At 50.0% G+C, this 13335-nt stretch overlaps 1 protein-coding gene across 3 annotated transcripts in view; it reads right to left on the reverse strand.

Annotated features, from left to right (window-relative positions):
* Nucleotides 1–13335, reverse strand: part of SFXN5 (sideroflexin 5) — a 104044-nt gene that overhangs the window by 89232 nt on the left and 1477 nt on the right. For all 3 annotated transcript variants that reach the window (XM_070429470.1, XM_070429467.1, XM_070429469.1), the window contains exon 2: nucleotides 8169–8237. In XM_070429470.1, coding sequence (XP_070285571.1) covers nucleotides 8169–8237 — 69 coding nt within the window. The remainder of the gene's footprint in view (nucleotides 1–8168; nucleotides 8238–13335) is intronic.

Below are 13335 nucleotides of genomic sequence, written 5' to 3' on the forward strand. Positions count from 1 at the left end.
AAACGTCTCCTCCTGTGAACAGAGAGCCCTGGGCTTGCCCTCTCTGAGGTGCCTGGCCACTTCCTGCCTGTGTGCTTGCATTACCTGTCAGAGATTGCCAAGTGCAGGCAGCAGGGGCCTGGTTTTAGGTATCTCTGTAGAACCCCGGGACATGCCCAGTCCAGCCCATCACCAACCCAGGGCCACACATAATGTGCATTTAACAAAAATGCATGACTGAGGCTTCTAGAGGGAGAGGCAAAGGGCATGTTCAGGGTTAGGAATCCAGGCTCTACAGCAGCGGTTCTCAACCTTGGCTGCACATTAGAACCACCTGGGAATCTTTTTAAAATCCTGATTTCTGGGCCTCATCTGCCCAGCTACCCCACGAACTATAAAAACAATCGTGGCCTCCAGCCTGAATATCCTTCTCTTGGGAATTGATTCTAAAAAATAAGTTTAGCACAGGTGAAAGTGGCATGCCTAAGACTTTTTTTTTTTATTTTTTGGGTGGGATCACAAAAGACAGTAACAACCTATCCGTTATACCTATAAGTCTACTGATAATGGTTATCTATACTCAGAGGATGAGGCCCAGAAATCAGGATTTTAAAAAGATTCCCAGGTGATTCTAATGTGCAGCCAAGGTTGAGAACCACTGCTCTACAGTGTCAGACCCATGTCCATCGAAGGTGACGCGGGTTTTACAGGTTCCCCGGATTCCAAGAGATGGTGCCCTGCTCACAAAGGACACAAATAAAAACTCGCCCTGTGTGCGTATGTCATAGCACCATGTGGCCACCCCTCTGGGGCCACAGAGGGGAGGGCGTTTCCTTGCTCGGGGTCACAGAGTGGGAGGGTGGCACTGGATACCCATCCCGTCCCAGTTCTGGGCCATTTCCCTGAGATGTGGGCATGGAAGGACCCCGTCCTCACCACAGTGACTGAGAGCAGGGCCGTCCCAAAAGGAAACCACAGCAAGGCCTGCATCCTGCCCCCCAACCCAAAGCCGTTCCTACTGGGGCGGGGGCCCCGGATAAGAACAGGACTGTCCTTCTTCATTCTCATTCAAAGCTAAGCCCAGCTTGACATAGAGAAAACGGAGAGCAGGTTTAGAGAAAGGGTACAATTGAAATGCGGGCATCTCAGGCAAAGCTTTGAGAATCCCAAGCTTGCAGAACTGAAAAAATGGAAAAGAAAGAGCAGCGTCAAGTGTCAGGGAGAATGGACTGACAGCGCGGTGGGGTGTGCATCAGGGAATGGAGTAGAAGTTGCTGGCAGGGGGTGGGGGCAGCAGGTCATGTCACATAGTGTTAACTGCTCAGCATTTCTCTGTCTGATGGTTCTCACCTGGGCCTGTCTTGCATCTGCCAAGTGCAGGGCCGTGCATCCTTACCTTGTCTGCAACCCTGGCTGGATCCAGTCCTATTGTGGCCCCAGGTGGTGGGACTTGAGGGCCAAAGCTAGTGATTTCTGTGCGTGCAGAGAGCCAAGCCCTCCTCTCTCTCGTCTTCCCAGGGCTTTCCTAGGCCCCTCCTTGTTCCCTCCCAGCAGCCCGGGGCCTTGCAGAGCCGTCTGGTGTGGCTCCCAGCAGCCACCAGCCACCCTCTGGGAGGCAGGCCCAAGGGGAGAGGAAACCAGGGCCACGTGGGGAGAGGTTCTGCTTCCGGGCGGCTGGCCCCTGGGCGCCTGCAGGGGGCCTGTGTGAGGTAAGCCAATATAATCCCGGCAGCATGGCAGGTACCACAAACCCTCTAGAACACTGATGGCGAACCTATGACACGCGTGTCAGAGGTGACACGCAAACTCATTTTTTTGGTTGATTTTTCTTTGTTAAATGGCATTTAAATATATAAAATAAATATCAAAAATATAAGTCTTTGTTTTACTATGGTTGCAAATATCAAAAAGTTTCTATATGTGACACGGCACCAGAGTTAAGTTAGGGTTTTTCAAAGTGCTGACACGCCGAGCTCAAAAGGTTCGCCATCACTGCTCTAGAAAATAAATCTGTCCAGCTATCCCATGAACTATAAAAACAATCGTGTCCTCCAGCCTGAATATCCTTCTCTTGGGAATTGATTCTAAAAAATAAATTGAGCACAGGTGAAAGTGGCATATTGAGTCTTTTTTTTTTATGTTTTGGGTGGGATCACAAAAGACAGTAACAACCTATCTGTTATACCTATAAGTCTACTGATAATGGTTATCTATACTGTAAGGCTAAACTTTTTTTAAAAAAAATTATAAAGACTTGGAAATGAATGAAAAAGCAAACAAAAAGTCTATGTTCAATGTAATAAGTATGCCAAAAATGTATGCTGATGGGCAAGAACTTGATGTGTATATAGGTACTAACATTTGGGGATTTTTAAAAAAATAAAAAATAGTTCCATTAAAGCTGGCCAGTGTGGCTCAGTTGGTTGGGTGTCATCCCATGAACCAAAAGGTTGCCAGTTCAATTCCTGGTCAGGGCACATGCCCAGGGTTGCAAGATGTGGGCTCAGTCCTCTGTAGGGAGCATGCAGGAGGCAGCCAATCAATGTCCCACCCTCACATCAATGTTTCTCTCACTCCCTCTCCCTTCCTTTCTCTCTAAAAATCAATAATATATATATTAAAATTTCATTAAAGATTTTAAGAATTAGAATATCTAATGCATTTAAATGGACATCCTCACTCACTGCTAGTGAGAGTATCAACTGATATAATCTTGGTACAGGTTGGTACAATTTGCAGGGCAATTGGCATCATATTCAAACGCCTTAAAATGCTTTTCATGCGGAAATTCCAGTTCTAGGAATTTATCCAAAGGAAATAAAGAGGAAAATGAGGAGATTTATGATCAAGGATATTTATTACAATATAATGGCAAAAAAAACTTGAAACTACTCAAATGATCAACAATAGAGAAAACAACTAAACATGGAATAACTACATGGTAAATTACATGCAATTGTTAAACACATTTTGAAAACAACATTTAATGACAAGGAAAAATGCTCATGATATGTTACATGGAAAAAGAATATATATTATGTATACATTTATGTTATGTATACAAATATATCATACGTGATTCTTTACGTATCTATATAGAGCTACATTTATACATATTTTGTAAACATCCTAATTTTGAACATAAACATACATCAAAATGCTAGATTATTACTTCTGGCAGGTGGGGTAATAAGCAGTTTTTATTTTCTTCTTAGACTTTCGTATATTTCCCTATATGTAGGGGTTAATACCAGAATCACATCGTATCAGGAGGCATAGAGTGTGTGTTTTTCATTGTTAGTGATGCTAAGTGTGGCCATCTGGTTAAAGGGGTATCCTCCAACCACCGTAAAGGTACCTTTTCCCCTTTGTAATTGCTAAATAATCCTTAGGGTGAAACTGCTAAAGAGCACACAAATATCCTGTCCCCAACCATCTTTGGCTCTACGGAAATAGCATCCATTAATGATTATACAATGGCTATTCCTTCTATGCTTATTAGCTGACACTCTTCTGCAAAGAGCTTCCCTCTCCCACATTTTTAATGTTACTATGGACTCATGGATTTATTATTATTACTCAGTGTATCATAATCCATTGCTCTTATTCTTCTTAAGGTTGGAATTATCCCAAATGTGGCCAGTGGGTTGCCCTTCAAGCCATTATGGGGTCTCCGTCACTCTCTGTGCACTTTCTTACTTTATGTAACAATTCTCCTTGCCCCACGTGTGGATCTGACCATGTCTACAGGAAGCCCTGGTTCCTTTTTTTTTTTTAAATATATTTTATTGATTTTTTACAGGGAGGAAGGGAGAGGGATAGAGAGTTAGAAACATCGATGAGAGATAAACATCGACCAGCTGCCTCCTGCACATCTCCTACTGGGGATGTGCCCGCAACCAAGGTACATGCCCTTGACCAGAATCGAACCTGGGACCCTTGAGTCCGCAGGCCGACGCTCTATCCACTGAGCCAAACCGGTTAGGGCAGCCCTGGTTCCTTTTATGGATGGTGAGTGGTACACTGTTACTAGGTATCATTGCTTCTAGGCCCTTTCAGTGAACAGAGCCAGGAAACTGGGAAATGTGTGTGTGTGTGTGTGTGTGTGTGTGTGTGTGTGTGTGTGTGTGTGATGAGTTCACACTGATACCTCCAATTCAAATTCAATATCACATAATTCTTTGTCTTTTCCCTACTTCATATTTGTATCTCCCTTCTCCCAGGTGATGATGGTTCCCAACATCCGTATAATTACTGACTTGTTCTAGCCTACACTACAGGCTCAAGTTCCAGATCACTAACCACTCCAGTGCTAGTATTGAAATGGTGCTACTAACACTAATTCAGTTAGTTTTCTATGCTCTTCAGGATGATCATCTATCAACCGTTCATTCCCTTAAATAGTTATTGAATTCAGAGTAGCAAATCCCTTTTAACTTCATTCAGCCCATAATTAAAAGTAGCACCGCTGCCCTCAGAGGCCTAGGTGGAATCCCATGACTTCTGTGGAGGGCCAAAGCTGACATCCATGCCGGCTCCTGGCTGTTTCCTTCCTCAGGCCTGACCCGCCCCCCCCCCCCCCCCACACACACACACACACTGCACCCTGATGGAGACCCACACTCCCTCAATATCCCCTCAAATGATCCACTCTTGCGGACATTTCATGAGCCAGGCAGACTTCGCTGACAGCTTTCCAGAAATGATGGTGGAAGGAACAACACTGGGTCAGGTCAACGACTATCAAAGCACAGTAGGCACGACCCACCTCACAAGAACCCCCAGGGCCCTGGCCAGGGTGGCTCAGTTGGTTGGGCATCCTAGAGGTGGCTGGTTCGATTCAGGGTCAGGGCACTTGCCCAGATTGTGGCTCCCCCGGTAGGGGGCGTGCAGGAGGCAGCCATGGATGCTATACTCTCACATTGATGTTTTCCACTTCTCCCTTCCTCTCTCTCTCCAAATCAATAAACTATAAAAAACATTTAAAAAGAGCCCCCAGGCACTGGCTCACCAGGTTACTTGCTCTCCTTCCCACTCTCTCCCTTTCCTGCCTCCTCCCTCCTCTCTCCTCCAGGATCAAAGCACAGTCCCTCCCCCTCTGTCAGGCAGACCAACCTCCTCCTCTGAAGCCTGGCTCAACACAGTGATAAAACAAAGACAGCTTTCTTCCTAAGAGAAATTACTGTGAATACAACTTCCTCCGCCTCATTACACACAAGAGGGTTGGAATCTTTGGAAAGCTTGGTCAGATCAAAAACTGCAAACAACTAGCTGCAAACTCTCTCAAGACAAGTTTATCTGTTCAGTCAGCGACTGCCCCCAGAACCGGGTCACCAGATGGCTCACGCTGTCCAGGATCTGTCCACCTCGGGAAACTGGTTTCCAGGGCCACCTCCTCCTGTCCTCCACGACCCTCCCACCCTCACAGGCAAACTGGCCCGTCCTCCGGCTGGGCAGCCGCGCCCCACGCTCTGCTTCCCAGGACACCAGCCAAGGGCCCTGGGAGAGAAGCAGTGTTCTGGAGACAGGAACCTGGTCAGTAAGCCCAGCAGAAGGTGGGGGGGGGGGGGGGGCGCGGGGGGGCCCTCCTGGCAGCTCCACAGTTCAGGGGGGAGGGGCTCAGGGAAGAGCCCCTTTGCCTCTCAGGGCTTCCGATTTCTCACTGTGGCCTTGCCAAGCCACCTGCCTCGACTAGAACCAGCGAGGCCTGAAGACCCCACTCACAGCTCTTCCAGGGTTTTTAGGGCCTAGATCTCCTGTGGGCAGAAACTTTCCAAAAGGCCAGCAGGCAGTCGTGGAAACAGTCCCCAACTGCTGGGGGCGGGTGTGGGAGGGGGGTAGGCGGTGGAGGCAGTGCTAGGGGAAAAGTGAAGATCGTCTGGGAAGTCGATCATAATCTTTGATGAGGGGAGGGAACACATGAAATCGGAAAAATATCCTAAAACTACAGTGCAGTGGTTTTATTTTCTAGCTAGTAAGTAATTGCTTTGACAGTGAGCTCGATTACTAATAAAGCATGAGATTTGTCTATTTAGTAACGGGATTTAGACCCAAATGGTTTAGTGATGTACAAGAATGCTGCAGCCTTTCAGAATGTGAGAGCTGAAGGTGAAAGGTGTGGTACAGGCACAGAGTAGTAGAGTGAAGTGGTCTGGGAGCCAGGAGAGGTGGACTGGAGGTGGGTGAGCCCCCGGCACAGGCAGCATGTCACTCTGTAGCCGCCCACCCAGCCCCAGAGCCCCAGCTGACTCGGCTCACGGTGACTGGGGAGCACTGAAATGCCTCCCAACCTTCTCAGTGCCCCTCTGTCGCCTCTCAACACCCCTCAAAGACCATCTTTTGAGCTAAGCACTGGCCTCTGCTGACTCCTCCATCAACGGGTAGCATTTATGTTGGGATTTATGTGGCAACTGTATCCAGTTTTGCACCGTTCTGGAACTTTCTAGAAAGACGCATAATCTAGGCTAGGTAAGGAGTTTCTCTAGTTTGGTGCTCTTCCCAATTTTTGTGTGATCGCATAGACAACTCCTTAGGAGAGTGCAGACGGAGCCCAGAGCACAGCAGCCTTGTCCTTGGGAGGCAGTAGGCCCAGAGGCAGGTAGGACCAGCAATAAAACACCTGAGCCCTCTGTCCTGCTGACGTGCAGTGGAAACCACACCAGGTTAACACCCCGTTTCACAGCCCTGGCTGCTCCCACGCACAGTGCGGGGTGTTCGAGGCCCAGGGGCCTGGCAGGCCTTGTGCTCCTTCCCGCCGTGGCCCTTCTCTCCCTGAGCTGATCAGCTCCGGGGCTGAAGCCAGGCAGTGCTCACAGAGATGTGCAGGGAAGCGCTGTCCACGCAGGAAGCCCACAAAGGGGCTCAGTGTCTTGCTCAGGAGTGTGGCCAGCGCAGCAGCTCAGGCCTGCGGCCCGCCCGCCCGGTCATCTTGGGGAAAAGCTCCCCAAACTGTTGCCTGAACAGGAATGCAAACTGGCTAAGAGTAAGGGCTCCGAGACAAGCTTACCTGGTTCATACCATGAGACTTACCTTCTGTCTATGTCCTCATCTGCAAAACGGAACTGAAATAGATCTACCTCATGGGTTGCTTTGCGTTAATCTGATGATCGGATGCATGTAAAATGCTTACAACACTGCCTTGCTCACAGTAAGTGCTTAATAGATCTTTGCTATTTTGTGTGTGCGTGCATCCCTACACACATTTGTAAATACATATACAGAGGCTACAAAGACACGCTTTTGGGACGGCTGAAGTAAACGGAATCTGTTCAAATTTGACAAAAGCAGGTGTTGGTGAGGATGGCGAGCAACCGGAACATGGTGGATGGGAATGTGAAACGTGCAGCCACTCTGAACAGTTTGGCCGACTCCTACGAAGTGAGACATACACTTACCGCACTTCCCGTACGAGCCAGCGATCCCATTCCTAGTTATTTACTCACAGGAGTGAAAGCATACATCCACACAAAGGCCCACAGCGGTTTTATTTATAATAGCCCAGGTGTTCGTCAACAAGTGGATGGACAAACAAATGCTGGAACATCCTCTCAGTGAATACTACTCAGCAATGAGAAGGGAGGCAGTACCGATACCCGCAACATCACAGACGAAACTCAAAAGCATGACGTGAAGGAAAAGAAGCCAGGCACACACTGTTGTATTCCATTTATATGACATTCTGGAAACAGCCAGACAGTAGGGACAGAAAACAGATAAGTGGTGGCCAGGGGCTGGGTAGGGGAGACAGACTACCAATGGGCATGAGGGGGCATTTTCGGGTCATAGAAATGCTCTACATTGTTACTGTGGGGCTGGATTCATGACTGAATATTTGTCAAAATTCATAGCATGGTTCACATGGAAAAGGTAAATTCTACCTTAATCACCTATGAGAGGAGGGAACTGGGTAGGAAGGGTGTATTAAGGATACTTTTTGGTTCTACTTAAACATTTGTACTGTTTGGACTTTTATATGAGCATGTAACTCATGTAGTTGGAAATAAGTTTATTAAAGTTTGAAATGATGGTGATGATGATGGTGAAGATCTATCTACCTGGAAGGGACATGGTGAGATCCAAATGAAATGAGACAATGTGTATGAGGAACACACACAGATGGCCCACGGATCTCCTAAAGTGACACGGTGCAAAGGCCAAGGGGCCTCCACAGAGTGACAGCCATGACTTACCTCAGTGACAAACAGTGTGCGAGGGTCGATAATATCCAAGAAGTGCCTGAAGCGGCCATAGAAGGATGTCTGGAGAAGGGGGTGGGAGAGGAGAGGAGATCAGCTGCTGTAGACCATCCTCCAGCCACTGGGGAACCCCACCCCCCACCTCACCCCCACTGGTGGGCCCCACACTCCCCAGGACTCCCCAAATGGGAGATGAATACCAATGAGGCCTCACTGCTCAGTGACCTGAGAGCAGTTTCCCCAGTCGGAGGGCTGTCTAACATCAATTCAGAAAGACCATTAAGGCTCAGTGACTGTCCCAACTTCTCTTCAAGGTGCCTCCCATTTTTCTCCCTTTTCCCTCGGTCCCCTGAGATCCACTCCAAGCCTTTCGGCAGCTCCCACCCCCCACCACTGAGCACAGGGGCTGGAGGTCAGACCTGGTCCCCGCCCTCTCCCAGCCTTCCCTGACCACCACAGCCTCCCAGCCTCGCCAGGACCTCTCCAGTGAGGGAAGGCCCCTCTCCCAGGTCAAGTTCCCCAGAGGCAGAGCTCCAGCACCTCAGCCCCCTGCGTGTGGCCCCCAGGCCTCCTTCACCCATGGCTCTGGAGCTGCTGTGAGGCCCAGGATGGGGTGGGGGGGGCGACTCCCTCTGGCCTTGCCCCAGGGAAAGGTCCATGGAAAAGAAGGGCTTTGTGCAAAGCAGGCCACGGGCATTCGAGCCCAATGAAAAGAAACCGAGCAACCCTGGTGCTGGGCCCTCTGCCCTAGGGACGGAGCCAGCTTGGCAAAGCCAAGCAAGGGAGGAGACAGGGTGCCAAGCTAGGGGACAAAGGGAGAAGCTGCAAATGCTGGGGGTTCATGCCTCGCTACACTCCCAGGCCCTGTCCCAGATGCTCCCCAAGCACCGTCCTCTGCTCTGCGCAGTGAGGGAACAGACACCTCCACACTCCACCCCCTTGCTCACTAGGAAACCGACTCTGCAGCCACCGTCTGCTCCTTTCCCTTCCCTGTCAAGACCCTGTAGTAGGCCCCGGGGCACCTCACAGTCCCCTGCACACACCAGGCCCCACGCTGCCTCCAGCTCTGCTCACCGTGGCACGCCGCCCTGGAGCAGCCTCTCCACCTCCTGCCTTCCCCAGAGACCAAGCTTCGGGGCCATTCCTAACGGAAACATGGCTTCTCTAACTCTCACAACCCAAATGGCCTAACCCACGGTGCTCACGCTGTTGTCCAGGCAAAATGGCCTGATACTGTCGTCCAAGCAGACAGTCAGACATCCGGAGGTTTGGTCAGAGGTGCACTGTATGCTGAGGACGTCACTGCGGCATTATTCGTAAAGGTGGACGGCGACTGAACACTATGCCGCCATTTAAAAGAGATTGCTTATGACGTGGAAAAATGCTTATGATGGTGAGAAATGCATATGAAGAGGATGATTCCAATTAATAGACAGGGAAATGAGTAGAGCCAGATGGGTGGTAAGTGGATAGTAAAGAGGAAGAATGACATACAGATCCTATTTATCACTAAAACGCATCGGGGTTCCTGAGGGAAGTGGCCAGTTCCAGGGCTGGGGCAGGGAAGGTACTGGTGCGATGAGACTGGTACATTTTGTTGCGCCAGAAAGTAATGAAGCGCCACCCCCGCCCTCCCACCATCACCAAATGATGGGGGCATGTTAAAAGGACCAAGGAAGGGGAGATGGACACTGTGTGCCTCCGGATGTGATACCTGGAGAAGTTCACAGTATCGCTCACATAAGGATTCTGGAAGGACTGAATCTATTCATGAAGGAACATCAAGCAAACCCAAACTGAGGAACATTCCACAAAATAACTGGCCTTATTCATCAAATATGACAATGCCATAAAGACAAATCACTGTGCTTGGACTGTGGGACAGCCCACATCACAGGAAACTAAAGCGACAACTAAATGTATCATGTGATTCTTGACTGAATCTTGGACAGGAATGGGGTGGGAATATTTTCAAGGACGCTACTGAGACAACTGACAAAAATGTAGGTCATAGATTAATGAAAGTATTTTACCCATATTAAATCACTTAATGTAGTAACTGTACTGTGGTTCTTCCTACAGACGGAATATTTGAGGCCTCCCCCCGATAGTCATAGATTAAATCCTAATGTTCATGGTGACGGTATGAGAGGTGGGGTCTTGGGGAGGTGGTTAGATCTGAGGGCACAGCCCTCAGGAGTGGGATTAGTGCCCGTATAAGAGACCCCAGAGATCCCGGAGAGGTGATTTCTGAGTGAGTGTAGAAGAGGAGGTTGGTGGGACACTGGTTAGATGCAGCGGGTCCTTGCGAGGAACCCTGTTTCTTTGTAGCTGTTTTGATGCCTGTCCTCCCAGACTGATGAATGGCAGAGGTTTCTACTTCCTCAGTCTAATTAATTTTTATTTTCTCAGTAGTTTAAAATGTATGGCTTCCCCCCCCTCCAGAATTCAGCCCCCTTCTTCCCTTAATCAGACAGTCGGTAGATGTTTTTCCTTCCCTTTTTCTTTACCTGAAGAATGAGTCAGCTAAGTGGTTCCTTCCAGTTCCTTGCACAAGAAAGGTGAGTCAGCTAATTCTCAGCAGGGCCTGGGGCCTGCAGTACAAGGCCTTCCCACCCCCGCAGCCACTGGAGGAGAGCGGGCCTTGGGAGCAGCAGCTGAGGCAATGGGCTGAGAAGGAACCTTCAGCCTCCTGTGCCCAGCCCTCTAAATCACTGTGCTTAGGAATAAAATGCCCGCTGAACCTGTAGCTCAAAGGCAGAAAGACTGGGCCAGCTCACTAATCCTGGACCAAGCTGCACACTGAGTCACCTGGTATTCCAAAACCCAGCTGAACACCCAGAGATTCAAATTCTACTGGCCTGGGGAGGGGGCGGGGGGGAGAAGTGGGGTGGCTCCAGGCATCAGGTGAGCCATGTGCAGCAGGGGTGGAGAGCCACTGGACTAGAAGGTATTGACCCTTTCCCCAGCACAACCAGCCCCAGGGCCAGCCCTAGAACAGTCACTAAGTCTGTGGGATAGAAATTATTACAACACGTAACTACAAGCCACTTTCACTTCAGAACTTACTTCAGGCAAACAGCATGAGAAACTTCCCCATTGACCCCGACCTCAGCCCACACAAACCCCCCACCCAGGAGCGCAGAGTGCGTTTTCCTGCCCAGCAAGCTCCCCATACCCAGAGGGAGCCCCGTGCAACCCACATGCTCTGCCACCATAGACCTCAGCTGATTTTAGAGCCCAGCACACCCACAGTACACACCTAACCCCAGTTATCTTAGCAGATGAGCAAGACTTCTGAAGGACAAGAAAATTTAAAAAAAAAAGCAAACAAACAAAAAAAAAACCCCCACTTATTTCTGGATAGACTGAAATACAAATGGGAAAAAGCAGGTATGTCTGTCTGTTTCCTGTCCAGGTGCCCCAACTTGCCCAAAATGGGCCTGAAGTGCAGAAAAGAGCAAGTTTGGGAGAGGAAACGAGCAGAAAGGAGGAGGGAAGGGAGCACAGTCGGCCACAGAGCTTCCCAGGTGTTGTCATCTTCCCCTCTGTGCGGCCCCTCCCATTAGGCAACATGGGGCAGAGGCTAAAAGTGTGGCCTCCAAGACTACAAGGAACAACAGGGAACAGAACATGTTCAGTAACACCACAGGGATGCCTTCAGCCACATTCAGAGTGCGGGAAAGTCTACAGGACAAACCAGTTTCTCAACAGATAAGCAAGGGAAAAAAAGGAGGGGAGGAGAACTAATAGGTTCGAAGGCACGTATCAGTCAACTATAATGTGTGGGCCTCTGGGATCCTGATGCAAACAAACTGATTATTTAAAATATGATGTGACAATCAGGGAAATGTGAACAGTGCAATGGACTGATGTGTTTCCCCCCCCCCCCCCAAAAAAAAGTCATGTGCTGACAGCAGCCAATATGGTGAAAAGAAGTGTTTGAAGGGGAGGGTGGGGGCTCAGTTTGAGGAAGAAGAGTTCAGCAGCTGTGGGTCATGCAGGTCTTTGGGGCCCCTTCGAAAGTGAGGTCCTCATTTCAGAAGCAGAGGAAGCCACTGAAGGGTGTTCAAGCTTGGGGGCTGGGGGGGGGGGGGGGGGCTGGGGGGAGGGGGAGTCACTTGATCAGACCTGCACTGGGACTCTGCCATGAGGAAAAGAAGGGTTGGAAGTGGAAGCAGTGAGACCCGTAGGAGGCTCCCACAGGGCTCAGGAGATGGATGCTGGGATCTGGCCCAGGATTCCGGCAGTGGAGACCCCTGGGTTGGAGAGCTGTCTAAGAGAGGAGAACACTGGGCCTCCGGTTGTGTGTAGAAAGTGAGGGAGAGGAAGGGAAGTATACAGGTGACTCCCAGGTTTCTTAGGAGGCAGTTGGGTGGTGGGTTGGGCTGCCTGCACGGCTGGGAGCAGTGTGGTGGGGAACAGGTTTGGGGGGAAGCCGAGCTCTTTCACATGCAGGGATCACACGCCCTGTGCTTTATGCAGGTTCCTGTGCTGGAGGAGGAGCCCTTCCAAAGCAAACACTGTTACTGCCTTCCAGAGGATGGCCAGAGAGATGCTAGCAATGGCTGCCAGAACAGGGATCCAAATGTGCACGATGGCTCCAGCAGTGATCACAGCAAAGGGCTCAGTCTCCTGACGGACTGGATAAATGTCTGTTGTGTGACTGAATGTCCCAGAACAAGTCCCAGAGAAAAGCCATAGCACAGGTCTTTATCCAGCGCCTTACTGTGTGTCTAGCGAGCCCCACCTCAGGCTTAGGATGGAGACAACTGGAGGGCAAAGATCAGCCCTCTCCCTCAAAAAGTGCGCACAGGAGTTAAGGAGACGTAATCAGAGTATCAGAGGACCGTGGGGCAGGCCGACTTATAAGGATCCCACTGGGGTGGCCAAGGAGGTGGGCAGAAAGGAGTCAGTACCCTGTGCGGGGGAGGGGCGGGATGACGGGTAATGTCACAGGGAAGAAGGGAGGAGGTGGCCTGGCTGAGCCTTGACCAATGCCTAGGGCCGGGAAAGGGGGCAGCCAATGAGGGGTCACTCAAGTTCAGGCAGGGGCACCCCTGACAGTCTCGCCCGGGGAGCACCCTACACTGGCAGGAACACAGTCAGTCTCACCTCAGACACCTACATGCTGTGCTGATTTCTTTTTTAAAGCAATTAA

The sequence above is a fragment of the Myotis yumanensis genome, unplaced genomic scaffold (assembly GCF_028538775.1).
Source record: "Myotis yumanensis isolate MYYU_CA2020_CCGP unplaced genomic scaffold, mMyoYum1.0.hap1 SCAF_11, whole genome shotgun sequence".
Lineage (NCBI taxonomy): Eukaryota > Metazoa > Chordata > Mammalia > Chiroptera > Vespertilionidae > Myotis > Myotis yumanensis.